This window comes from Lepidochelys olivacea, assembly GCF_965140295.1.
Source record: "Lepidochelys olivacea isolate rLepOli2 genome assembly, chromosome: 6".
Lineage (NCBI taxonomy): Eukaryota > Metazoa > Chordata > Testudines > Cheloniidae > Lepidochelys > Lepidochelys olivacea.
This window is the reverse complement of record NC_140416.1, coordinates 123,163,899-123,191,140: the sequence shown is the minus strand read 5'-3', so window position 1 is coordinate 123,191,140 and position 27,242 is coordinate 123,163,899. Positions and strand designations below refer to the sequence as shown.

Below are 27,242 nucleotides of genomic sequence, written 5' to 3'. Positions count from 1 at the left end.
GATGAAGGCAAGGGACAAAGGGAGATCCTTAATTGGCCTGACCTTCCTGGTGGCAATATATTTGTTACTCCTGGGGGAATTCTGCGCTAAAATATTAAAATCTGTACACTATTTTTTTTTAAAATTCTACATATTTTATTTGTCAAAATAACGCCATATAATCACGTCAGTTTCAGTTATTTTGGTAATTTATTTCAAAATACCCGTCAGCAAGTTTTGTAACAATACAGACAACAAAACATGTTTTTGACAGATCCTTACTAGACATATGAATACAGAACTTTGAGTAATTCCTTTAAACTACAATACAGAACTGTATTTGCTGCACAGAAGCAGTGCAAAGGCTGTGGGGGGCGGGAATCGGGGGTAACGGAGAAGCTGAGGGAGGGGGAAGTAATTGCTGGGAAGGAGCCTGGGAGTGAACTTGGAGAGTGGCTGGGTATGAGTGGGAGACCTATGGAACTGTTTGTTTGTTTTGTGTTTTTAATTTTCTGAGGGGGAGGAAGGATTGTTGGGGAGCCCCCCCATGCAGACCCTGGCTGCCTCTAGCCTCTCCCATTCAGTCAGGCACCCCCATTCCTATCCTTCTGAACCCCAGTCTGTGCCCCATTCTGTCTTCTCTTCTCTCTTCCCCCTCCCCCCCTCCCCCAAATATGTCTCTTCACCTGGTCCCCCCGCCCCGGGTAGGGCACTGTAAGGAATGCCGCCTCTTCTCCTCTCCATTGGCTGCTACGGGGAGCTATCGGCTGTCATGGTGCCACAGCAGCTCCTGGTGGCCAAAAGGCATAACTGCAGTGCCTCGCTGACAAAGTGTTTTCTGTGGGGGGGGGGAAATCTGCAGGCAACTTGAATTCTGAGCGTGTGCCATGGTACAGAATTCCCCCAGGTGTAAGTGTGTACGGAAGAATCCCATGCACTGCTACAGGCTGGGGACCAACTGGCTAAGCGGCAATCCTGCAGGAAAGGACCTGGGGATTACAGTGGACGAGAAGCTGGATATGAGTCAGCAGTGTGCCCTTGTTGCCAAGAAGGCTCAGAGCATATTGGGCTGCATTAGTAGGAGCATGGCCAGCAGATGGAGGGAAGTGATTATTCCCCTCTATTCGGCACTGGTGAGGCCACAGCTGGAGTATTGCATCCAGTTTTGGGCCCCCACTACAGAAAGAATGTGGACAAATTGGAGAGAGTCCAGCCAAGAGCAATGAAAAGGATTAGGGGACTAGAACACATGACTTATGAGGAGAGGCTGAGGGAACTGGGCTTCTTTAGTCTGCAGAAGAGAAGAGTGAGGGGGGATTTGATAGCAGCCTTCAATTACCTGAAGTGGGGACTGGCTGTTCTCAGTAGTGGCAGATGACCAAACAAGGAGCAATGGTCTCAAGTTGCAGTGGGGGAGGTCTAGATTGGATATTAGGAAACGCTATTTCACTAGGAGGGTGGTGAAGCACTGGAATGGGTTACCTAGGGAGGTGGTGGAATCTCTTTCCTTAAAGGTTTTTAAGGCCTGGCTTGACAAAGCCCTGGTTGGGATGATTTAGTTGGTCCTGCTTTGAGCAGGGGGTTGGACTAGATACCTCCTGAGGTCCCTTCCAACCCTAATCTTCTATGATTCTAATAGCACAAATAAACCATGTACCATCACTTTGCAATTATTTTGCATTAATATGCTGTCATGTAGCAAGAGGAACAGCAAGGCCCGGTGAAGAATTCGATTTCTTTACAGTAAAGTCCTCACTGTTTTTGGTGTAATAGAAGCCCAGAAATCAATGAGAATATGCAAAGAACAATATTAACCCTCTGAGATAATATTGTACTCCAGTACCTGCTGTATGTGGGTTCAATTCCACTGATGTAAGGGGAGTTTTACCCATTTGCATGAGATCTGAATTTGGCCTTACACCTTCAAAGGCATAAGTGCTGACTTCCCCTCTTTCCTGTGGGTGCTCGACCCCCACCTCTGCTCTTGGCCCCGCCCCACTTCACCCCTTCCATGAGACTCTGCCCCTTCCAACTCCTTTTCCAAAGTTCTCACCCCAACTTCAACCCCCCTCCCTGCTCCTATTCAAACTCCTTCCCCAAATTCCTGCCTTTTGCCTGCCTCCTCCCCTGAGTGCACCACGTTCCCGCTCCTCCCCCTCCCTCCTGGAGCTTGCTAATGCTGCCAAACAGCTGTTTGGCAGCAGCCAGGCAGCAGGTGCTGGGAGGTAGGTGGAGGAGTGGGGAGGAGGCGGCAAAGTGGGGGCAGGGGGAGCTTGGCTGCCAGTGGGGGCAGAGCACCCACTAACTTTTTTTCCCTGTGGGTGCTCCAGCGCCTATGTTCAAAGTGGCTTACAAACATTCTCTAATCTTCAAATATCCCCATGAAGGTAGGTAGGTATTTATACCCATCTTAGATTTGGGGAAACTGAGGCACATGTGAGGCAAGTGGTCTAGGACCACACAAAGAATCGATGGCAGAACTGGAACCACATGCTGAATCTCCTGGGGCCTGGTCCAGGTCCCATAAAGTCAATAGAAAGATTTGGCTGGGAGGAGAATCAGGACTCCAGTGTTGAGATCAGCTTGTGATGCCAGGATGCCTATTAAGGGACTCTGTTCCAGTCACTTTCCTCCTGTCGTCGTCTTTTGCATGAAGGATTCATCATCCTGTACCTATCTGGCTAGTTAATGGTCAGTTTCATGTTGGCTTGGGGATTGGGATGGCTGGTACTTTCGGTCCATTACTGTGAGTTGACAATAAGACACTTTTCTGCCAAGGATCTTGTTCATGGCAGTTCTCGTTCTGAGAAGGTGGGTAGGTTGGGTAGCAGAGGTAGTATAAATATGTACAATCACTTCTCTATGTGGAAGTGCTATGTATAATATACACTTGAAGGGGAAAGACTTCAGAACTGCTTGACACAGGTCTGCCTAGGCTCTCATTGAAGCCAAAGGTGAAAAGCCCTTTGACATCAGGGGGAGGAGTTAGCTGAGTGCAGAAGATTCCACCCATGATAGGTCAGGAATTAGGTTTTCTCGCAATAACATGAAACCTCTTCCTCGGAATCTGGTGAGACTCTGCTCAGTTTGTGACTCTGGAGGTGAACTAATCCTCCTAGCTATCAATAGGATGATTACTGCACTGTATGGGGAGAACTTGCCACTTAGCATTTTGTGACTTGTCTTTCTCAGTGGCATTTCCCTTTGTGGACTTTGGGAAGCCTGAATTGCTGCTGAACCATACTGTAAACTTCTATCTCACAACCGAACCAGAGGTCACCATCGGTGTCTGGTGAGTAGACAACCAGATCCATTCAGATTCTCATGGACTGGCAAAAGGAAAGTGTTTGTTTGAACTCTAATGTACCCAGCTGAGGTCTAATGTCTAAGAATTTCAAACGTCAAACTATATTAGTAGTTGACACCTGGATACCATGTGGCATGCAATGTAAAACTTTTTTATACTCCCTACTTAAACTTTTTAGATTCTCCAGCTAAAACTTATTCTTATGTTCTGCATAAAGCTGTACATTTTAGTGACGAAGCAAAGTAAGAGCTTGCATGTCTCCAGAACTTCCTTTGTAGTAGTGAACAATGAAAACAGCAGCTGTATCTGGATGCAAAGGGCTTGACCCTTCTTTGACCAGATCTGTGTAGGTGCACACAGCCTGCTATTTGTACCTGCACTGCTGCACCTTGGTGTACATGGGCAGGTGGTGAAAGTCCATGGGCATAGTAGTGAAAATCTGCCTTGAATGTCAAGCTGGGTCAGCTAGCAATGGTGTGCCGCAGAGCATCATGTGCGTTGCTCCCTCCATTGGATGTTCTGTATTTTCCCCATTATTTCTGTATGCTGTCTACCAGCAGTTGTGTCCAAAGCCCTTCATCTGTCAGTGGATCTGTTCCTGGCTACTGGACTGTGATGAGAATATGTAGCTATTTTTAAAACAGAGAAATGATGCTGCATTATATTCTGCTGAATTAAAAACAGTATTTGGTCTCTCAATTGTTTTTTTCCTTTTGTGAAGGGTATTCCATGTAGAGCAGTGGACAGAGAAATGGCTGGACTCTACCTAACGAAAGAGGCTGTGCCTGCCTGGTTTTTGAAGACCATTAACTAAATGCAGTTATTTATCTTCCCAGTGTCTGATCCATGAAACAGTAGCATGTCTCCTCTGATCAGTAACGGAATATCCAGATGCACTTGAGCAGGCTTGTTAATTACACACTCTTGGTTCTTTAGGCATGTTTTGCCTGGCAGCAGGGGGATAGAAGCTCAAGGGAAGGACCACAGCTGGTATGAAGAAAGTCTTGCAGACAATAATCCCGTTATAATTTATCTCCATGGCAATGGAGGTAACAGGTGATTAACATGAATAATGCTATATTTGTAGGTTGTTCTATATTATGTTGGGTACATTGTGTTGCTTGTGTCAGTCACATCTGTTGTCACCAGCTGGAGACAGAAATAGTTTGGCTGTAAACTCTGGAAGTTGTCGTCCCCCCTACCCCCCAAGCTCCGCTGAAAGTGACCTTTCTTATGGAGAGACGGCAGACTTGTTCCTGGATTTTTATGATGTGGCTTCTAATACTGTTTGGTACCCACTCCTCCCCAGCTTGTGTCTCAGCCACTTCTTATGCCTACTAGGTTGTAAGCCCTTGGGGGCAGGAGCTGTTTGTAGAATATCTAGCCCAGTGCAGCTTCCACAATAGAAAGGCTTAGGAACAGTTCTCTTTCCTATAAAGAAAATCCTGTCAATTCAGCATGTCCTACTGAAGTGTCTGCCTGTCCTTTTGCCATTACTATGCACAACTCCTTCATCCTCCCTCTTTGACTCATCTCTGCATCTACTCCCCACATCACACGCTCAAGCCTGCCAGTTCTGTCTGCGTGGCCTCTCCTGTTTCTACTGCAAAGCTCTATTCCAGGCCTTGATTCTCTCTTGCCTTGACTCCTGTCCACGTCTCCTTCTGGCCTTCCTGCCAAGCTTTCCAAAATACTACTGTGGTGATCCTTTGCCTGGCCTGATGCATGACCAAGTCCAGCCTTTCCTAAAATCCCTTCACTTGACTCCCTGGTCCTTCTATTTCTGTCAGGCTCCCCATTCTCCCCTTCACAGCCTGCTGCAACTTAGCTCCTTCCTGTCTCTTTGCTCCTGTCTCCTTTTGTTCCCCCCTTTGCTCAGTCCAGATTGCTCATTCAGTCCTTCACCTACGTCCGCCTTGTGCCTTCTCCTTTCATGCCTCCCTCTATGCCTGGAGCCTCCTTCCTGATCGAGTCCTGCCCTGACTGGACCTGCAGAACCTACTGATCTCGTGGAGAGAGTCAGGTCAGGATATGCCCCACCTTGTGTATTGCTGTCGTACCCTGAACTGCTGCCTAAATGTTCTGTTAGCCCCATCATAGCCAGCCTTGAGGAGCAGTCCTCCTAGCCCCTTGGAATGGCTATAAAATGAATGCTGCGGGGTGGCCAACCTGTGTCTCCAAAGCCACATGCGGCTCTTCAGAAGTTACTAGGCGGCTCCTTGTCTAGGCACCGACTCCGGGGCTGGAGCGACAGGCGCCAACTTTCCAATGTGCCGGGGGCGCTCGCTGCTCCACCCCTGGCTCTGCCACAGGCCCTGCCCCCACTCCACCCCTTCCTGCCCTCCTCCTCTCAGCCTGCCCTGCCCTCGCTCTTCCCCCGCTCCCCCAGAGCCTCCTGCACACCACAAAATGGCTGATCAGGAGGGAGGGGGAGGCGCTGATTGGCGGGACTGCTGGTGGGCAGGAGGTGCTGGGAGCTGGGGGGGGCTGATGGGGGGGCTGCTGATGTATTACTGGGGCTCTTTGGCCATGTACATCGGTAAATTCTGGCTCCTTCTCAGGCTCAGGTTGGCCACCCCTGGCGCACTGTGTTGGATTTCTTTTAAAGGATGCTCTTTATCTGGCTGAGTCTGAAAATAAGTTCTTGATCTAAATTGCCTCTCCCTTGAGGCAGACTGGTTTTAAACAGGAAATAGCCAGAGCCTCCTTTTTGTTTCTTTCTGGTATTTCAGCAACTGTGGACTTTGGCCATATGTCTGTGTGCTCCAAAGCTGGTGCTCGCACACTGAAATAGCGTGCCACGACTTCCATCTTGCTGGCTCTCGCTTTAAGTCTTTAGTGATGATCAATTTTTATAGCATCTTGGGTGCTAAAATATTAGGCCGTTTATTAGCTTCCTGGTGCTTGGTAAAGCTATGTCATTACTCCCAAATCTTGTAGTGGCTGTCTCAACACCCTCCCCCCTCCTCCCCCCCCCCAAAAAAAAACAAAACAAAACAACCCAAACCCTTGACTGCTAATCAATATGAAAACATTCTGCTATAAAATAACTTGCACTTGAAATATTGGAGAAATGTGAAGTTTGTTCTAAACTCCTCTGTTAAGGTTGCACGTGTCGTACTCTAGAGGCCAGTACACCCATTCTGGGCCTAATTGAAGGTGAATAAAACATCCTGGGGCTGAGGCAATGAAAGTCGAGGCTAACTGATCTGTTGAAGGGGCCAGCTGCAAACTGTTGGTTCCTATATGGTGCTCCGATTTAAAACTGTCCTCTAGTGCAGGGCCACAGTGCACAGACTAATCCATTTTTAAAATGGATTAAAGAGCACTTTAGCTTCCTGTTATCTTTAAAGAATCTTCATTTCTTCCTTTTGCCTATCATCTGGCTGCCCCTGGTAAAGAGGACTTGTTCTTTGAATCAATGAATCCTTGTTAAAGCTTTTTTTTTTTTAACTCTCCTACAGGGCTTCAGGGCACAGAGTTTCCTTGATGAAGGTAGGTCAGACTGATACGAGTGGGTATTGAGACTCCCACAGTCCAGTGTGTGGGGTGTACTCGCTCAGATGGTATCCCAGAACACTGCTTGTTATCTCGCTTCCCAGGTAGTGTATGTCACCAACAAAGATTTGGTAGGGCCAAATCTTGCTTGGTTTTTGTTTTTTACACAAGCAAGCCAACTGCACACATCTGAGTGATGGCTAGGAGTAGGGCAAGTAGAATCTAATGGGTACCAATCCTTTCTTTCCATGGATTGGGGCTGCACCACTGTAGGATGGTTCTTCAAGCCCGTACACTAGCTCTGAGTTTTGAACAATAAATACATTGGCTGCCCTAGTCTGTCATTTGGAGTGTAACATTGCTTGATTTTTTGAACAGGTGATGAGTGGTGCAGGCTTCCATATATTGGCTCTTGACTACAGAGGTAAACTTAACAAAAAACACCAAACAAAGCTGTCTCTCCATTTATTAAAATTTTTTTTCTTCATGTTTTAACCCCCTAATCTGCTGCTTCCCAGGGTATGGGGACTCTAGCGGCTATCCAAGTGAGACTGGATTTACTACAGACGTCATGTACCTCTATGACTGGGTAAAAGCCCGGAGTGGAAATAGCAGAGTGCTCTTCTGGGGACACTCCTTGGGTAGTGGGTAAGTGTGGTACCAGAGACTGGCCAAAGGATGTGGAGTCTAGGGATTGTAGTGAAGCATCCCTTGTGTTGCTGGACAAATGTGTAGTTGCTGTATAACCTAAAATACCAGGGTGGGTTTTAATTGCAAACATATAATGCCCATGTAATCCTATCTCTCCTCTGATCTCTGCTACTGCTAAAACTTCCTTTTTAATAAAGGAAAATCCTGTTCAATCCCCTATTTCTCCTATTAGGCCTTGTTTATAGTAGGAAAATGTCACATTTCAGTGACTTCTAACAGAGGAGTAATGTCCTGGCCCAGAGGACTGGAAGAATGCTAAAGTTGTGCCAACATTTTAAGGAGTAAACCGGATGATCTGGGTAACAATAGGCCTGGCAGCTTGACATCAGTCCTGGGCAAAACGTGTGGAATGGCTCATATGGGATTCTGTTGTTAATGAATTAAAAGAAGGTAAAATAATTAATGCCAGTCAACATGGGTTTAGGGCAAATAGATTTCTGCAAACTATTTCTCGTAACTGTAGTTGTCAAAGGTAATGATGCTGGGATACTTAGACTTTTGTGAGGCATTTGATTTGGTACCATATGACATCATCTTTAAGAAACTAGAAAGGTACAAAATCAACATGGCACATACAAAATGGATTAAACTGGCTAGCTGGTACATGTCAATGTAATTGCAAATGGGGAATTATTTTTGAGCGGGTATTTTTTTTTAAGTGGGATTCTGCAGAGATTGGTTCCTGGCCCTACTTATTTCTATCAATGACCTGGAAGAAAATAAAATGACAAAGCTTGCTAGTGTCCCAAAGACTGGGGGAGTGGTAAATACTGAAGAGTATAGGTCACCGATACAGAGCGATCGGGATCACCTGGTAAACTGGGCAGCCATAAGCAAACATGTTACAGTACAACCAAACATGAAGTCCTACCATCTAGGAACAAAGAATGTAGGCCATAGTTATAGGTGGGGAGACTCTATCCTGGAAAGCAGAGACTCAGAAAGGCTGTGGGGAGAAGGGTCATGGTGGATATGCAAGTTGAACATGAGCTCCCAGTACAATGCAGTGGCCAAAAATGCTAATGTATAAACAGGGGAATCTCGAATAGGAGCAGAGGTTATTTTACTTCTGTATCTCGCACTGCTGTGACCGCTGCTGGAATATAGTGTCCAGCTCTGGTGTCAACAATTAAAGAAGGATGTTGAGAAAAACTGGAGAGTGTTCAGAGACGAGCCACAAGAATGATTAAAGGATTGGGGAAAACCTGCCTGATAGCTATAGTCTCAAGGAGCTCAATTTATTTAACTTAACAAAAAAAAGTCTTGATTAGTCTAAAAGTAGCTACATGGGGAACAGAAATCTGATCACAGAGGTTCTCCAGTCGATCAGAGAGAGAGAAATTTAGACTAGAAATAAGGAGCAAATCCTTAACAACAAGGGTAATTAACCATTGGAACAATTTACCAAGGGTTGTGATGGATTCTCCATCCCTGGAAATACTTAAGTCAAGATTGGATCTTTCTGAAAGAAATCCCATTTCAACCACAGCTGTTGGACTTGAAGCAGGAATTGGACTCCATTGGGCTGTGTTATACGGGGGATCAAGTGAGATGAACCCAATGGTCTGTTCTGGCCTTAATCGATGCATCTCCTTTAAAATGCACTGCCCTCATAATCACTGACTCATCGCTCCTTTCTTACAGAGTAGCAACAAATGTTGCAAGGAAACTGCTTGAAGAAAAAGGTAATTCTGAAATGTTTATAACCCAGGGCTGGCCCATCAGCTGGGTGGAGCTGAGAGGAGCAAGAGTCAGTCACAGCTCGCTGTGGCCACGGCCAAATTTAGCGCAACCTAAGGGCTTGTCTACACCACATCAGCTAGGTTCAGCTCCAAAGGGCTGTCAGCTGGGGACTGCTGAAGTGCACTGTGCTTCCGGCATTTTTGGGGTGTTGCGGGATGCAGGGTGGGTGGCCTAGGGAGCTGGCTCTGCACCTGTTGGGAACTCCCCTCCATAGGAGGGGAGTTGGACAGTGCCAAGGAAGCAGAGAGCAGCTGCCAAGTGCCATGCAGGGCAGACCTAGAAATTGCAGTAACTTGAAGTTGCTGTCCAGCCTCTTTAATTTTCCAAATATCCAGCTGATTGAGCCTGATCCAGGGCTCATTGCAGTCACTGGAAAGACTCCACAACCTTTGGATCAGTCATTAGGCACAGTCTCGGAATAGTGGCAGAACAAGGGACTGTTTCTAATCTCCTAATTTTGCACTGTGTGTGTGAGGGGGAGAGTAATACAGATGCTCAGCACATGAGAACACCTGGCTTTCATATACTGGACTTGCTAATTCATGCATGGTTTTCGGGTGGGGTGGGGAGGAACGCAGGTGAGAGGCATGGAGGCAGCAAGAAGGATGTCAAATGGTCCAAAGCCTAACTGATCATTTCGTACCTCCTTACGCTTTCCAAGGCATCCAGGTGGACTTGATCATTCTGGAATCCTCATTCACCAACATTCGGGAGGCAGCAGCTCATATCCCCATTACCAGAGTAAGGCCATAAACTCTCTGTATCCTAGCGTAGCTGCACGTGGAAAGCAAGTGCACGTTGCCAGTGAGATTCTTCTAAGTAGCCTGGCTACGTCTCCCTTGCAGGACTGGGGAGGGAGCATTATTTAGATGTCTGACACCTGGTGTAGCTCCTGGCTATCAACCAGCGTTCAGCAGTGGGAAACGCAATGGCAGTCTTATCTGGGAAGGTCCTTGGTAACAGGCTATCTCTGGGATGAAATCCATCTCTGGACACCATGAACTCATGTGGGCACTAAACCTGCTGTCCTATTGGAGATGATACCATATTCCACAGCCTCCAAACACCATATCTCTTGGCCTGCAAATCAACAAGGGACAAAAGATTAAGAGTTAGACCCTCCCCCTGCTCTGGCCCCACACTGTAAAATGCCTGGAGTGGTGTAAAGGGGCTGGGGAGGCATTCAGATGATGCAGTGACCATGGAAGAAAGCCCATAAGGCTGCCTTGCAAGCCCTGGCCTTGGGTGCATGCTGGGGGTGGGGGCGTGTTGGTGGGTGGAGCATGTCAGGGGTAGGACTACAATCCACAGTGCTGCAGAGATTCTCGGCAGTGCTGGGGCCCATAGGGCAACCTGGGGAGGCTGCTGTAACGGAGATGGGCTCCCAGAGCTGTCCAAGTTATCTGGTGTCCTCTCCAGTTACCAGAGCAGCCTGGGATTAGAGTGCAGAGGTGGGTCAGTCTTTAAGGAACTCCTCCCCTTCCTGGGCTGCAAGCTCACTCCAGAATGCAAGCCAGCCTCACTCTTGGTACACACGACACGGTAACCCCACTTCCAGGCCTTTGGCGCCGCTTAGGGAGGCGGACACTAATTTGTGTCTTTCTGGTCCTGAACAGTTGTCTTATAAATGTTCTCCATGCAGAGTAGGTAAGGGAGGGGGAGTTAATCAAAGCTGGTGATAATGCATGTGAAGGCGGGGACCTTTGACTGGTCAGGCCGCTTTACACATTCTGTTGATGGAAATTCTGCCTTTCCTTAGCGTGAAGGATTGTTGCATCTCGGTGGAACAGGCACAAGTTGACCTGGGTTCTGGTCCCACTGCCACGCTGTGTAACTACAGGCAAATCACTTAATCTGTGCCTGTCCGTAACATGGCAATAACACATTCCTAACTTTGGGAAGTGCTCTGAGATGTGTCAAACCCCTGCATGCTGCCCTAGAACTTCAGCTCTGCACAGGATTTATACTAATCCTGGATGATTTCTTAGCCTTAATTGTTCTGTGTGTACAGCACCTGGCACAACTGGGTCCCGCTAGAATCTCATTTACTATTAATGAATTAGTGTGGTGATTTGGGAGGGGTAAATGTTAATGTCATTTGGTCAAGAGATCTACAGCACCAGGATACACCATGCCTGGTCTCCTGTTTTAGGCGTAACTTGGAACGGAGATGTTCTGTTCCCAGAGAGTGGGCTTTAAAACCAGCGACCTTCTCAGTTGTGGTGGGGAGGGGGAAGCCCTTGTTGACAGAGCTGTCAGCAGTGCTGAAGAAACAGCACATGTCAAATGCTGGTCAGTGCTACATAGCGATGGCAGGGTAAATACTTGGGTGAGTTTGTTCATGTTCAGTTTTACTCTAATGAAAAAGCTGTATGTATGTGAAGTATGGACCCATTCCTTGGGTGGGAGTATGCAGGGGGACAAATTGAATGCCCTGCAAAACTAGGGACAGTTAAGAGGTACAACAGGGTCCCTAATGTTAGAACATAAGAACGGCCATACGGGTCAGACCAAAGGTCCATCTAGCCCAGTATTGCATTGAATTCTCCCTCTTTCTTTGATAGATCTACCGTAAATTCCCAGGATTTGAGTACTTAATCCTTGACTCAATGGCGTTGGGTGACATATTTTTCCGTAATGATGAGAAGTGAGTAATGTTTCTGGACCTACTGTTCTGCTTGAAGCATGAATACTTGTCATCTTGCTGGACTGGCTAGCTGCTATGAACAAAGTCCTGTTTCTGGTTACATTACAACCCATTTTCTGTACAGTGGAGGAATCACTGAGACTGGCGGCACTGAGAGGCTCAGCCTCTTGGAAGCTAGATTTTCATACAACACTCTTTTCCCATCAAAATTAGCCCGTGTCAGTAACTAGCTTTCTGAGAGACTTCTGCCCCCTAAAACGTGTGCTTTTGTCACCTACAAAATGACTGCAGATGTCACTGTTTAGACAAGTTCAGTCCTATTGTCCCTCATCTGAGTTCCCCCCCCCACCGCGCCCGCCCGCCCAAACAGCAGGGCGGCAGATAGCGCGGGGTGGGTGTAAGACAGGTAGGCCTTCTGTTGCTTTGCTGTATTGCTCAGCTGTACGCAGAAGAGGCTCTGTTCTTTCACGCTCCGACAATGGCTGCAGTAGGAAGTGAGACCAGGAGGGCAGTTCTCTTCCACCCTCTCTAGCTATTTACCATTTCCCTGCTGTTCCTCCCTTGCTGTCTTTCTCCTTAAGTCTTTGGTTTGGGACCGCTGGCAATAGCAGGACATACCCTCTTTTACAAAACATTCTGTGGCCTTGGTGTAACTCACCTTTGCCACCTTCTGCCCGCAACTCATTCTGGGATCTGACTCTCTGCAGTCATGCCCCACCTGATGCTAGAGTCTTCTCTGCAGCCAGGAGCCACCTTCCTTTATGTCTCTCCCTCTGACTTAAATGTATCTCCTCTCCCTTGCCTTCTTTCTGCTGCGGCTTAACTCATGAGTATTGCATAGAGGGACCCTAACTGGTTTAGGGATATAGTGCACATGAAAGATGCTGCATAAAATAAGGCACCGGGGCTTTTGTTCTGCAGTTGCATGCCCCTGAGGGTCATCCCCTTGCCCTGGAATCTCCATTCCCACTACAAAAATTGTCCAGTCCTCCCGCATGTGAAGGAAATCTTGAAAATTATAAATAGGGAGACAACACTGTCTTGGTTGACACTAAGGCCTTGTCTACATCCACACTTAGTTTGTGGCAAGTGGGGGTGTAAAATGCACACACCATTCCCTGGTGCGCTTTGAAGCAGGCGTAGCTGCTGGGTAGTAGGCAGCCTGAAGCCTTAGCTTAGAGCATCGTCCCTGTTCACCTGTGTGTGCATTCTGAAACCTGACGTACTTCAAATGGATGGTCCCACTAGTAGTGATGGCCAGTTAAAGCTCTTACCCTACAACTGAAAACTGATTTCCCCTGAGCCAGAAACAGCTGTGTGTCATCTGGGCACCTGCCCTGAACTTACGTTACACTTGGAATAGAAATCTTGAAAGCAAAAGCTTTTGTGAGAAACTCCCATCTATGGGAGTTGGGCAGGATTCACAAATGAGACAAACGGAGCCACAGGTGTGTCGAAAGCCTTGCGCGTTCAGAGATTCTCCACTCAAGTGTTTGGGTGAGTAGGGAAGCTACAAGCATGACATCTGTCCCAGTCAAGCAGAATAAACCAATTTAGGCCAGGCATATTTTCAGCCTTGCTTCCATAGTCAAGTGTTTGGTGGAGACAGAGGACTGATCTACTGAGAAATATTTCACACTAGGACTAGTGACTATATATTAAGGCTTTCTTCCTCCCATGGAGTCCCTGTCATAAGTACGGTACAAAGCGTGAACTGGCCATCTCGAGACTGGCACACCCTACACATCATAGGGGGAGCTCAGCTATCCAGCCCCTGGACCTCCACTATCTTGAGAAGAGGAAGGAACTCACTCCTCCACCAAACTGCTGCAGAGCTGTCACTTTGACTTTTGCTGCAAGCAGCATCACCAGTGATTTGAGTGTAAAGTTCATTATTCCAAGTGATTACAAAGAGGGGATAGTATTTAGGACTTCTAGTCTTCAGCATTTGTCAAATGTGTGTAGGGGGGGAGGGTATTTCTGGTATCTGCAGTGTCCTGAAATTCAGATGTTTCTACACTCTCTTTGTACACATAATGTTCTGCTCCTGTCTGCCTTTAAGATTTAAGAGGAGAGAGCACTGAGTTTTTAAAGGTACAAACTGTAGCTAAACAGCAGAGCACTTTGGGCTGGGAGAGACCCCTCGAACCAATATTACTAACAAAACTTTGATCCTAACACTGGCCCTTGTTAGTAAGCACTAGGTTAAATAACCAGACGCTGTGTGTTTCTTTAACAGGCTCTGTTTTTTCCCCTTAGTGTTAAAGTGCTGTCCAGTCCCCTTTTGATTTTGCATTCGGAAGATGACCCTGTCTTGCCCATGCACCTGGGTAGAAAGGTAACTTTTCTCATGATTAAAGCCAACTCTACTTCTCTATGCGGTTAGGTTACTGGGGGAAAGGTGAGGCCAAAGGAAGTCTGAGACTGTTCTCTTTTACAAACGGGCCCTGTTACCAGCAGTGGCATCACGTATAATTGTAGATTCCTTTGTATGCCGCTCACTGAGAAGAATCTATATTGACTTCGTATGTGCTGTGTTTAACACCATGCATAAAAATTCCATGCAACACAGAGGTTTTTATGTGGGGGGTGGGAAGGGGGGGGAGTGCAGCCCTTTCAGCACAACAGAGCAGTATCTCCCATGGGTGTAAGTAGTGTTCCCATAGATTTTTTTCCCACCCATGTGCAGAACGAATTTTGTTATAGTAAGACACATCGCCTTCATATTGGTGCACATAACAAAACTCATGTGGTGGGGCCAAGGGGTTTAGAGTGTGGGAGGGGGCTCAGGGCTGGGAGGGCTCTGTCTGGAGGTGTGGGGCTGGGGATGAGGGGCTCAGGGCTGGGTTCAGGGGTTGTGGGCTGGGGATGAGGGGCTCAGTGTTGGGTGCAGGGGTGAGGGCTCCAGCTGGGGATGCAGGCTCTGGGGTGGGGCTAGGGATGAGGGGATGCTCAGGGGCTACAGTGGGGAAGAGACTACTTCCCCTCCCAGCTCTCTCTCCCTGCAGCAGCACCTGGGCTGGGGAGGCACCTCTGGGGCTGCAGGAGGGGTGCCCCTCCCTGAGCCCCCATGGCTGGGGGAGGGGCACCCCTCCTGCAGCAGGTCCCTGGGCAGGTTCCCTGAGCGCCTGCATGGTGCTAAGTAGGCTGCAGCGTGACCACGCAGCTTGCAGGGAACTTGAGTAAGTGCCCTGTGTGTATGATACTGCTAACAGCCCCCACTACTAGGCTATATCCACCACTTCCCCTTCAACATCCCTTAATTCCCCTCATGACGAGTACCCTGGAGGCGGGTCTTGCTGCTTCCCTGTACTACTGAAGGTTCCCATGATCCAGCTGACTCCAGCCTAGAAACAACTGCCATGGCCTGAACAGTTGTGCGTAGACCTGGACCCTTAGGCAGGCAGACTAGTTCAGAGAGATCCTGCCTCGGAGTGAGCAGGTCAGCTCTAGGATCGAGTCATAAGGCAGGGCTGGAGCACCGTTAACCAGACTCCGTGTAAAGAAGGGCATCCAGGCTGCCGCAGCAGTGAGTAACTGTCTGGGCCTTTCTCTTGTCTCTACTGGGAGTTCTGAAAGACCTTTCATTCATTTCATGGCTCTAGAGGAACCTTTTTATCTGCTTGGTTTGTCTTTAACCTTGATATTCACCCCAATAGAATGTTAGGGTGCTAGTCTTCATGGAGGTGGGTACATTTTTTCTTGAAGTACCTTGCAGAAAGGAACCGGATTGTTGCACGATGGTTGGGAAAATGGAAAGGAATGCTAGTAGGGCTAGCAACGGCAGTGAACGCAAGTGATTAACTGCAAACAAATTAACTAGATTACTTGCAGTTTTAATTGTACTGTTAACTTTAAATTTATATATTGGATGTGGTTCTACACTTTCAAATACATGGATTTCAGTTACACCACACTAGGACACGTACAGGTCTCACTTCATATTTTTAATTGCAAATATTTGTACTGTGCAAAATAGTATTTTTCAATTCACCTCACACAAGTGCTATAGTGCAATTTTTATTGTGAAAGTGCAATTTATGCATGGCTTTCTTTTTTTACACAACTGCACTCAAAACAATGCAAAACTTTAGAGCCTCCAAGTCCACTCAGTCCTGCTTCAGCCAATTGCTAAGACAGACAAGTTTGTTTACGTTTATGGGAGACGCTGCTAACTTCTTATTTACAATATCACCTGAAAGCAAGAAGCATCATTCACATGGCATTGTAGTAGCTGGGGTTGCAAGATACTTGTGCCTCTTCATGCTGCAGCCACCGTTCCAGAGGATGTACGTCTCTGCTGAGTTTAAATTGGTATTCTATTTAACAGTGCAGTTAATAGCAACTACTTTTAATCTTGATTAATTGCCATTCTTAATTGTTTGACAGCCTTAGTCTAAAGCAATCAAGTTCATGAACTTAAACCTGATGTGACAGGAGTGTTCAAAAAGCCAGCATGCCAAGTGTTCTGTGAGCTGAGTAATCACTGCTGCAGTACAAGGAAGTGTATGAATTGATTGGTTCAATGGGAAGGAATTATGGCGTGCCTATCAAAGAAATCACCCTGATATTCCAGCTCAATGACCATATCCAAACCTTTGTAGGTCAAGTAAAACTAACAAGGCTTCTGCCTGCTAAAGAATTCTTGTTGGGGCCGTCAATGCTGTTTTCCCCTTAATATGAGCTACTTTTGGGGAGAAGTGAGTGTACCTCTTATGTGCATGAAACTGGATCAGCAGGGGACTAGGTGGTGGTTAAGGAAGAGAAGCAGGTCTAGTGGATAAAGCACTGGATTTATTCAAGTGACCTAGCCTCAATACCCAAGACCACCACCGCCTGACCTTGGGCAAGTGAGCTGCCTGATCCCATCCTTCTGCCCATTGGAGAGATGTGGTTAACAGCACTACCCTAGGTTACAGGTGCGTTAATGAAGCCATTAAGTGCTCATACTGTGGTGAAGAAGGCCATGTAAACTACCTACAGAGAGAAGCCATTAGAATTCACTTAACTGTACTCAAAGTCTAAATGACATGTAGAAGATTCTCTCTCTCTTCTCCTCCCCCCCACCATCCTAGCTTGCTGAGATTGCTCTCCACTCCTATGAGAACAAAGACAAGGTCAAGTTTGTTGCCTTTCCAGAGAAGCTGGGCTTAGCCCATGAAAACATCTGTTCAGATCCAGAACTGCCAGACATTGTGAAGTAAGTAATGCCAGCAGGTGACTCAGCTGTCAAATTAGCTTGTTTATAAAGTAGCTTGTTCTGTGGGGTGGGTAAGGGCAAGTGTCCCTCTCAGCTGAAAAGCCTGCCCAGGTCTGTACCCAACTAGTTAGCATCTGCTGTCTAGCTGTGGACGTAGAAGGGGGTTTGCAGCCTTGGACCACAACTGGCACCCTTAACAGGTGAGCAAAGCAGTGACATGGCCAGGGCTTTGACCTTAGCCCTAGAGCTGGATAGGCTAGTTCACAGGGCTGTGCGATTAACTTCCTATTCAGCTACAGAGCTAGTCTCCAAGCACTAATTCAACTGATGGAGACTTGGATGTCTGCATGAGTGACTATTGGGAAGCAAGCGTCTGTAGCACCTGCTAGCAGCTCTGCCTGCCATGGTAACTCAAACTCTTCCCAGCCTTAGCAGCATCAATTCTTGTTGCTGAGGGGGAAGCATGGGGCAATTCAGGAGGAGACTGGTGGTCTGTTCCAGGCTCTGGGGGGTGCGCTGCTGCTTGCAAGATACTTTTACCCCTTTGCTTCTGTTTTTTTTAAACAAGTGGGGATAATGCTGCTGCCTCTCCCCAGTCAAATCTATTGTAAAAGATGCTCTGAAAATTTACCTTTGGTCAAGGGCTTATGCTAGTCAAGGGGCCTGTTGCTTTTCGTCGCCCTCGGTGTAGATCCTGGTCACTCTGCTGGGAAGAGCCCTCTGGCTTCCCTGGGAAAGCACAGCAATCATGTTCTTCCCTGTGACATACCACAACTGCGCTACTGGACAGCTAAACTAGTCTATTTATTATATATCCCTTATCCTTCTCATTGCTGTGTTAACATGAGCTGCTCTTTGCATCTGTCCATATTTCACTTACTACTTATGGGGCAATTCTGTACAATGTAGAAGTTGTACAGCAATGAAGTTGTGTGCACACAATCCCAGTAGGCTGTAGAGCTGAGGGCTACCACTAGGGGCTGCTGGACCTGGCAGAGTCCATCTTGCAAATACAGTAACTCCTCACTTAACGTTGTGCAGGTTAATGTTGTTTTGTAGCTGATCATTTAGGGAATGTGCTCATTTAAAGTTACACAATGCTCCCTTAGGATGTTTGGCATCTGCCTGCTTTGTCCACTGGATTAGATAGGGTGACCAGTGGGAAGGGGGTGGGGTGTAACAGGAACCTATATAGGACACCCCAAAATTGGGACAGCTGGTCACCCTAGGATTAGAATGGGGGGGGGTGGGCTCCCCCAACTTCCCTGTAAGCCAAGGTATGTGGCTCAGCAGCTGCCCAGTAGCAGTTCTGCTCCTGCCCTGCCCTCTCCTGGGAGCTTCCTGCAGAGGAGAGGGGGGCTGATATCAAGATGTCCCGCCTGCTCTATACCCTCTCTCCACAAAGCAGAGGAGGGGACAGGGCAGCTTGCTAGAAGCTGTTGCTTCCTGTCTGAGCTGCTTAAAGGGGCAATGCCTGCCTGCCTCATATGCATGCACCCTTACAGCTAAAGGTGCTGACTTTCCAAAGTGCTGCACATGTGCTCCAGCTGGATAGTGGGGGCTCAACATCATGTTCCATTTTTGCAGGGAAGTGTTTGCAGATACTGCCCTGTATCTATTGTTTCCTCTCTGCTGCCTTGTAGAGTGTGAGGCTACATTAAGTGTATTAACCCTTGAGGGCTCAGCCAAGTGCTAGTTCATCATTTAGCAGCAAGACATTCCCTAGGAAATATCCCACCCTCTGACTCCTCCACCTCAACCAAGCTTCACAATCATTCAAAACTTAGTGTAGATGTGTCTTGTCTGGTGAGTTTGTCTGGAACCTAACCGCCCCCTGATTTACATTAATTCTTATGGGGAAATTGGATTTGCTTTATTTCACATATGTTCCTGAAAAATGCATCTTAACTATGTTAAGTGAGTCACCACACACACACTCCCTTCTACAGTATATTCTGGGCATCTGTAGTTCTCTGCCTGCCCTGAAGGAAGGAGGGGGTGTGTGCAGGAAACTCCTAATCAGCTTGGGACCCAGCATCAGGCTGTTTCTCCCTCTGCTGGGGGGGAGGGCAGGCAGAGAACTGGGTTGTCAAAGGTGGTTTTTTTAATCTCTACTCCTGTATTGTTAAAATACCAGTCAGCAAGTATATTTGAAAAATTTCCAAAATTGAAATGCATGATTATATAGTCTTATGTTGACAATGTGCAGAATGCCCCTAGGAGTATTTTAGAGTGCAGTATCTGTGTTCACATGGGTACATGTTGAAGTAAGTATTGGTGTTTAACATTCAGTTTTAAAGCTTCAGCTGGAAGACCTAGTCTGAAAATGCAATGAATCTTTCTCCCCCGTATCCTGCATCTGAGATCTCTGGGGACTGTATGTACCAGTGTGGGAATCCCTAGTATAGTGAGTACCTAGCTCTTGCACCACTCTGTCAGGAGCCCTCAGCCTTTCACAGGTTAGTATTCCAGAGGCACTGGCTGCTGCTTCCTTTGGAGGGTCAATTCAATAATTAGTTACTGGAGTACTCAGCCCAGCATCTGTAATGATCACAGTCCTTAAGGGGCCTCCAGAACAAGTCCTGTATTAGTATACCACAGGGTCAAGTTTATCTAGTCTAACTTACCTTTCAGGGGAAGATACATATTAAACATTTAGCCATTAGAATAGGATAGTTTAACGTTACTTGTTTTGTTGCAGAGACTTCGTGAAGAACATCAAGTGATACCAGCTACTGCAATGTATGTTAATCACCATGGGCGCACTTAACAGCTGCAGCCACATCATGGCAGAGACTTTCAACAAAACTACAATAGAAAGTTGATTTGATTTTAATCAGCAAATGGACTAAATACATTTGTGTAGACAGACCTGCTACTGGCAAAATAGCTTCCCCCTGCCCTAAGCTGTACCCAGGTAGGGCAAAGTTTACTTTACACTAAACTTTGTTTTCTTCTTAAGAGCTTAAAACTAAGGGCTGCACTAAATGTAAGCAGTTTTTGAAGTGATAAATAAGCCCCTCTATGGCTATTTTTACAGACATCATATCTGTGAAACTCCAAATTGTGTAGTCAAGTTACTAGTCAGCACAGAATTGGACTTTATCTTAACACCTTAGTAGGAACAGGGTGCTTAATATCTGGAGTATGACTATGGGGTAGTGATGAGGCCAGTGTTCGTAGAGGGCTGTCCAGTGGAGGGCTGGAAAGGCTCTGAGTGTTAAGGTGGGGAGGTAATTATCTTGCTCTCAATACTCCTGCTGAGGTTGCCTCAGTGCTAAGTCCAGTTCTTTAGGAAATTAGAACCCATGGGAGAACAGAAAGTGATCAAACGTTAAAACTGTGCACGCTCAGTCTTGAGGAAAGGTAACAGTTAAGGGCAGTGTTCTGTGCCCCCTGCAATTACAACACTTAGTTTACAGCAAGGGAGGTTTTGGTCAGTTTTTCCTTCTGCTGAAACAAAGCCTATTACTATCACCCTTGCTCCTGAGGAAACCTATTACTACTTGTGTGTGTCTAGTTAGACTAGTTGGGCCTATTTTCCTTCCTTCTTCCCCCTACTTCCCTTGTGACATTTTATGTAACATCTGACTTGAGGACAGGTACAATAAAATCGCCTGGCTGAGTCTACACAAGCAATCCCAGGTTCTGACTTTAGGCTTAAGTAAACCACAGTGAGTGCAGTGGATATTTCAATTGGCACTTTTATTCCAGCACCAAAAGCAAGCAGTTGTATTTGAACATTCCTAACACCTTGACTCAGAGAAACCTGAAAGACAATAAAAAGATATCCACTAAACCATTATGGGAATGTATGTATGTAACAATGCTTACACCACATCTTTACTACAGGCAGCTTGCACAGCAGAGTCTTCTCAGAACTACATCTTCAGCTTTTCAGTTGTACAACTGGAATTCTTATCAACCACATCCCTTGGTTCATTAGGCGGAGGAATCTTTGTGTCAGAAGGCTCCACATTCCAGATATCCCGGGCATATTCCTTAATGGTCCTGTCACTGGAGAACTTCCCAGAGGCAGCTATGTTTCTAATAACCAGTTTGGTCCACTCCTTAGCGTTCTGTGGATAGACCAGATCACATCACGTAAATGCTGACAGTCCTTGCAGGAATTGTATCTGTTCTACCACGTGCCTGAAAGGACTGGTAAACTCCTATCTAGGACTATGGTTAGACACCAGCCTTGAAGGGAACAGCAGCATTACTATAGTACCCAACAGGGACAGTGTCTAAAGTTTGAGTGAGGGCAATTTTAGAAAAACTTGTGCTGTGCTAACCAAACCTCTCCAAGTTGCTGGCCTACACGATCCTGTTCCAGTGAAGACATGCCTGAAGGTCACTTTCATATTTAAGTATTTGGACACAAAGCTTTGCACACTGCTCAGGATCAGCTGCTCTGCTTGAGTGCATAGTGAACAATGCCAGCTTTCTGAAGAGCCAATTGGCTCAAATACATTTTTGCTAATGGAGATCCTAGTGAGCAATTTGAAGAGCAGGGCCCCCAAGCAGGCTATAGCCTCCAGCAGATTGCAAGTTTCTTGCTCCCTCAGCCACCCAGCTGATGGAGACAGGTAGAAGTCAGTCACTATCCTCAGTTAAGCTCTAAAATAATCAGTGCTCAATCTGCCATTATATTCAGTAACTGGTAAGTCTCTACAGGTAGATGCAGTGGGCTAGATCTACCTCACCCAAACCAGTAGATACAGTGGGTTATAGCAGGGGATTTACCAGATTAACCCAGTATGCCCTGGAACAAGTTAAGAGCAGCTTTCAAGATGTTCTAACTTGCAGTAGGGATCCAATCCCATTCCAGCCCACCCTGGATTGTTCTTGTCCCATTCTTACCATATACAGCTGGCTGACTTTGTCTTGGCATTTGACATATGCCTCATAATCTGCAAATACTTTAAACCTATTAGAGCGAAGAAAAAAGTGCAAGTCACTCACCCTGCTCCTACAGACATTTTATATACCTGGGTGACAGCTAATATTAAATAAACTAAAATGCTCAGTGGTCTGCCCTGTTTAGAGTTGAGAATAGACACAAATGGGGAAATACTTCACGAAACATGTATTCCTGACTTGTTTGAAAGTCTTCAACCTGTTTGCCTAGAACTCACCCCCATCCTGGCCTGTATCGAGTTCTCAATGGAAAGAGGGATAGTACAGACCAGCTGAGACAATGGTACACCAGACATTCAAGGAAGACAAGATGTCATGGGAGCTAACATTATGTATTCCCATAGTGCCTACAATTTCAAAGCAGCTGCCCACATAATAGGTACAACATCCTCTGTCACAGAGCTTTTAGTCCAAGCACTGCAAGACACAAAACACCCTCCTCCTGGCCTGAAATAGGGAAAGAGCAGCAAGTGACATCCTGGTTACTGTTCATATTCTCTGAGAAATACAGGCTGTACCATTCAAAAAGGCTATTAAGAAGCCTCACGGCACAGGAACATCATCTGCGTACGCTTGTGACAAAGGCATGTGCCCAAATGTACCAGTTTTATGTTCCCAAGAGGAATATTAAAAAAAACTGCTAAAAATCAATTCTACATCAGTTCTAAAATGTTAGAATTGTAGAGAGCGCCTTTCACCCCCAAAGGATCCTAAATTGCTTTTTCATCAGTATAGCACTCTGAAATACAGTCACCTCAGGAGGAGAGCGTGACAGTGAGGAAGATAAGTGGCAGCCGGTACATTGCAAATCTGTGCTCCAAAGAGTTTTGGCTAAATATACTGCAGCAAACTGATAAGTGCCATGGACTGAATGGAGGAGACTGGACTTCAGCTCCTCAAGCCACATCTGAAAAACACCTCCCCCACCCCCACCTTGGAAGGATGAAGACCTAAATGGACCCTGCTGGGGTCTCTACTTGGTGCCAGGGAACACAGGTATTTTGAACTGAATGCTGATACCACTAAGCCATCTCCTGCCCCAGAGTTAGTATTTCAGAGGTGGTTCCTACCTGTCATGGTGGAACAGCATGTTGGTCACTTCATTGAAAAGGTCAGGTTGCGTCGGAGAGAAGAAGCCACTCTTGATCTGATCAATGGCCTGCTTCAATTCAGGAAGCTTGTCATAGTATTCCTGAGCATTGTACCTGAGGTGCAGAGCGGGAAGATGTTTAACAAGCCATTTTAAACATCTGTTTGTTCTAACAATTTAACAGTGATGAATCCGGAAGCTAATTTTACCTACTGCCACGGTTAATTCACTAGTCCGGTGCTCTGGTGCCCTCTACTGCTGTGGTCCTTTTGATGCAACAGACCTTTAAGGGCAGCTCTTTCCACCTGCATGGTATTCAGAAGTTGCACCACTTCCTAATGGCTTTGTTCCTTGCCAAGGTAAACCCATGCCTATGCAGCCTCCAAGGCTGGATTACAGCAATGCCCCTTCTTTGAGCAAAGCTACCCTCCAAGGCTGGGCTTCCAAGCCAAGCGGCAGTCTGAATGCACAAAGGCTGAAGTTCAGAGTGATTGTAGTCATGTTGGATCAGGATATGAGACACACAAGGTGGGTGAGGTAATACCTATTATTGGATCAACTGCTGCTGATGCGAGAGACAAGTTTTGGAGTCGTTGGCCAGCAGTGTGATTCAAAGCTTCATTGGTATAAAGGCCCAGCCCAGGAGACTGGCTTGTTTGTTTTTTTTTTTTCCCCCCATCCCTCAAAGCTCTCTTTCATATAATGCTATACAAGAACCTCACCCTTTCTTGTCCAGCTCTGCGACATCCTGGATCCTCATGCCGAAGATGAACAAGTTCTCTTCTCCAGCCTCCTCGGCCATTTCAACGTTTGCTCCATCCATGGTCCCAATGGTCAGGGCTCCGTTCAGCATGAATTTCATGTTTCCTGTACCGGACGCTTCAGTGCCTGCCGTGGAAATCTGTTCAGACAGGTCGGTCGCTGGAATCACTGCCAATAAAATGCGTTCAGAGGGTCAGAATTACTGGCTTCGTTCCTAATGCCATGAGAGTCCATTTTAAAGTCTAAACAGGAATCCATCCTTGGCGTCGCTGCCCAGTTTAAGAGCAGCATCCATTAGCATCCTTGGATTGGTGTTGTGTTGGCTCCTAGTTCTAGGGATTTATACGGATTGAAAAGTTGGCTGCAGCTTGGGACCTGGCTTTAAAAAGACACTGGCAGGACATACCAGCCTACTGCAGCTTCCTAATCGATATGGACACTTTTTAAATCCATCCTTCAGAATACATGTTTTCAAACTTAGGCTCCTGATCCTACAACTGGCTTTGTGTAGATGGAACGCTGAATCCATACAGAGGTCTGCATAGATCCTCTTGCAGGATCAGGGCCTTAGAATTCTGGCCATAGCTTCATTCCTAAATCATCATCATCAAAAACTTATACTAGGTAAGATTGCACACTGCTTGGAGAACTTTAGATCAGAGATCATTCTCCTCTGCAGTTCTTAGGCAGTGTTCGTATTTAGGAGACTTATTCTTGATGTTTGAATTGCTGGTTTATTTTACCACCACAGCGTGCACAGAGATGGAATTTTCAAGACAACCCAACTCTAGAAGATCCAACTCTCTCTCAAGAGCTCTTGCAGTGTTGACACAGCTATGAGAGAAAACTACAGTTGTAAGCTCCACAGGAGAACCTTGTTTTGGTTTAAAGCGCACACGCACAGAAAAAGCGGTGAAGAAGTAGCTTGTCAATCCAGGTATCAAAGTGGAAGAACATACCCACACTCTCGCTCACTCTGAAAGGGAAACTGCTGTTAACCCTTCCAGCTGTGCTTCGGCTCGTGGGTCTACATATAAGCAGCAGAGCGTACAAGCTCTAGGTAGGGAAGAAAAATCTTAACTCTGCACCCAATTAGACAGGCTGATCTAAAATTACTTGGCAGCTTTATTGTAATCCTCCTCCAAACCATACTGCGCATGCAGCCTCTCCCACGGCTCTGAGCACTTTACCTTTTTCAGCCAGGGACACTCGGTAGTTCTCCAGAAAGATGACTTTCAACTTGTTTCCAACCACAGGGTCATTGTTCACCACATGACCCACAGCTGTAATGAGTTTGATGATCATTTTAGCCATGTGGTATCCAGGAGCAGCCTAGAAAAGAGCCACAGGCTGAAGATTAGCAAGGCTGTTAATAATTGTACACCCACATTCTTTGACTGCTGTTTTGCTCACACAGCTAGTTTGTTGGAACACCCTTGTTACCTTGTCTTTTTCCCCTCCATACCCCAGCCCGCTTGTTTCTTGCGTCCACCAGTTATCTTGTCATTTTGACTGTAAACTCTCTGGGGCAGGGACTGTCAATTATTCTAGGTTTGTGCTTTGCCAAGTTCAGTGGGGTGCTGACTTGGCTGAAACCTTTCAGATGCTACCATAAGAGGTAGATTTTTCCAAAGGTGAAAATCCCATTAAAAGGGAGTGGGACTTTTATGCTCCTAAATCCCTTAAGTGCTTTTGAAAGTCTCCCCCATGAAGTGTCATACCACCCCCCCCTTACACAAAGCCCGGTGGGATTAACTTACTTTGCCTCCAATAACAACTGTCCTAGGCACAAATGGCTTCATAGGATCTCTCTTTATGCCTAAAAGAAAAAGGAAATGTGAAATTACCTAACATTTTCAGAACAGGTGTTGCAGACTTTCAGTACCTATCCACGCTTGCCCAGGTCAGATTGTCTCCTTCAGAAAGACAGACAGCGGGTGAGTGACTTACGGTTGTACAGGGTGATAACGTGCAGGCAGTTCATGAGCTGACGCTTGTATTCGTGGATTCTCTTCACATGCACATCAAACATGGAGGAAGGGTTAATCTTCACTTTGTATTCCTTCTCCAAGAACTGGGCAAACTTGACTTTATTCTCCTGCGGAGCAGTTAAAAAAGGGCATTATTGCACACAACGGAGTTCACACCATCCCATGGCTTGTCCAGAGATTCCCTAATCCCTTACCTGTTTCACTTTGGAAACTTCCCGAATGAAGATATCGTCATTAACAAACTTATGCAGCTTTATCAACTGACTTAGATCTTTCACATAGTCCTCTCCTATTTTCTGTAATAAAAATAAAATTAAGTAATTCAATATGTTCATCTCTAGAGTTACTGAATAGCCTTTTTACACAGATGGTGCAAATTTAGCTCAGTCCAGGCAGACGGATACAGAATCCAGGGTGTTCTAACTTCAGGGAGGGATCAATATTTTCTAATATTATATCAGCACTTTTGTTCAAGAAATTTTAACTCAACAGGCTGAAAACTAAAATGACAAACAAGGTTTGGAAAAGGTTGGCCAGTTTTAAATTGAAAGAGTTAGAGGTCAGAGGTCCAAAGTCAAGCCCCCCGCAATCCCTCTCCCGTGGAGAGTTTCAGAACATATTTGCCAACTTGGCTTCACTAGCCATGTGCTCAAGAGCCTAGGATCTGGGCTTGAGTGGCTTGGGATTTTGGACTCTCCTAACTAGGGTTTATTCCAATAGGTCCCTGCTCCAAATGGGAGTTAAAAGGCAGACCCTCAGACATTTTTGAATGCTGGGCTTGTCAATCTGTAGCAGTATTTTGAAAGGCACAGCTCTTTCCCTTTGGGGAAAGTGTACTGGGGCCCAAGTCCTGTGCATGTCTTTGTACCACCCACAAAGAGACAAGGAGTAAGAAACTCAAGGTAGTTTTCAATTCTCCAAAGCTTGAAAATAATAATAAAAAAAAATCTTAAGGATTCTTTTAAAAGAGACTTTCACTGCTCCCTCTGGCTGCAGCATTAGTGAACAAGGTGGGAGCACCCTGCACTCACTCACTCTCTGGCTCACGGGGACGCTACTGTACAGGGCAGAGTGGGGGCAGGAATACTCTCAAAGAGAGACACAGGAAGTCCCTTGATAGCTTCTCATGAGATGGGGGACCAGTATTTTAAGCAGGCTTTTGAAGGCAGTCTGGGTAGTTTTCCCACCCAGGAACGCTGAGAGATATTCCAGGCCAGGAGAAAACAGTCTGAATAAAGCAGTTTCCAATACAAATTCTCTCCCGCAAATGCCAGCCTTGAAAGACCCTCAGCCTTTGCTTCACTGTCTGGGGCTGGAAGACGAGGGGGGACAGGGTGACCAGTGGGTGGAACTGGAGGGGAGCAGCTGCTTTTTCCTTTATTCCCAGCCATAGG

General features: G+C 46.4%; 2 protein-coding genes and 1 long non-coding RNA gene across 5 annotated transcripts in view; 1 reads left to right on the top strand and 2 right to left on the bottom strand.

Moving 5' to 3' along the window:
- The window catches only part of ABHD12B (abhydrolase domain containing 12B), a 35,563-nt gene extending 14,679 nt beyond the window's left edge, over positions 1–20,884 (top strand). The window contains exons 3-13 of one of the 2 annotated variants that reach the window (XM_084632397.1): positions 3,172–3,271; positions 4,223–4,342; positions 6,751–6,781; positions 7,163–7,208; positions 7,303–7,432; positions 9,140–9,180; positions 9,900–9,979; positions 11,803–11,885; positions 14,145–14,223; positions 16,961–17,085; positions 19,787–20,884. In XM_084632397.1, coding sequence (XP_084488523.1) covers positions 3,172–3,271; positions 4,223–4,342; positions 6,751–6,781; positions 7,163–7,208; positions 7,303–7,432; positions 9,140–9,180; positions 9,900–9,979; positions 11,803–11,885; positions 14,145–14,223; positions 16,961–17,085; positions 19,787–19,811 — 860 coding nt within the window. In that variant the 3' untranslated portion in view covers positions 19,812–20,884. The remainder of the gene's footprint in view (positions 1–3,171; positions 3,272–4,222; positions 4,343–6,750; positions 6,782–7,162; positions 7,209–7,302; positions 7,433–9,139; positions 9,181–9,899; positions 9,980–11,802; positions 11,886–14,144; positions 14,224–16,960; positions 17,086–19,786) is intronic. The other variant, XM_084632398.1, reaches the window with a different exon arrangement.
- On the bottom strand, positions 15,818–19,780 carry LOC311522860. Its single transcript, XR_014712196.1, has 2 exons — positions 17,717–19,780; positions 15,818–16,185 (listed from the first exon to the last, which is right to left on the bottom strand). It is a non-coding gene; the product is annotated as an uncharacterized lncRNA (long non-coding RNA).
- Positions 20,772–27,242, bottom strand: part of PYGL (glycogen phosphorylase L) — a 35,210-nt gene continuing 28,739 nt past the window's right edge. For both annotated transcript variants that reach the window (XM_084632396.1, XM_084632395.1), the window contains exons 14-21: positions 26,043–26,144; positions 25,808–25,955; positions 25,618–25,676; positions 25,048–25,189; positions 23,818–24,025; positions 23,076–23,210; positions 21,949–22,015; positions 20,772–21,164 (exon numbers count right to left, since the gene is read on the bottom strand). In XM_084632396.1, the coding sequence (XP_084488522.1) occupies positions 20,967–21,164; positions 21,949–22,015; positions 23,076–23,210; positions 23,818–24,025; positions 25,048–25,189; positions 25,618–25,676; positions 25,808–25,955; positions 26,043–26,144 (1,059 nt within the window). In that variant the 3' untranslated portion in view covers positions 20,772–20,966. The remainder of the gene's footprint in view (positions 21,165–21,948; positions 22,016–23,075; positions 23,211–23,817; positions 24,026–25,047; positions 25,190–25,617; positions 25,677–25,807; positions 25,956–26,042; positions 26,145–27,242) is intronic.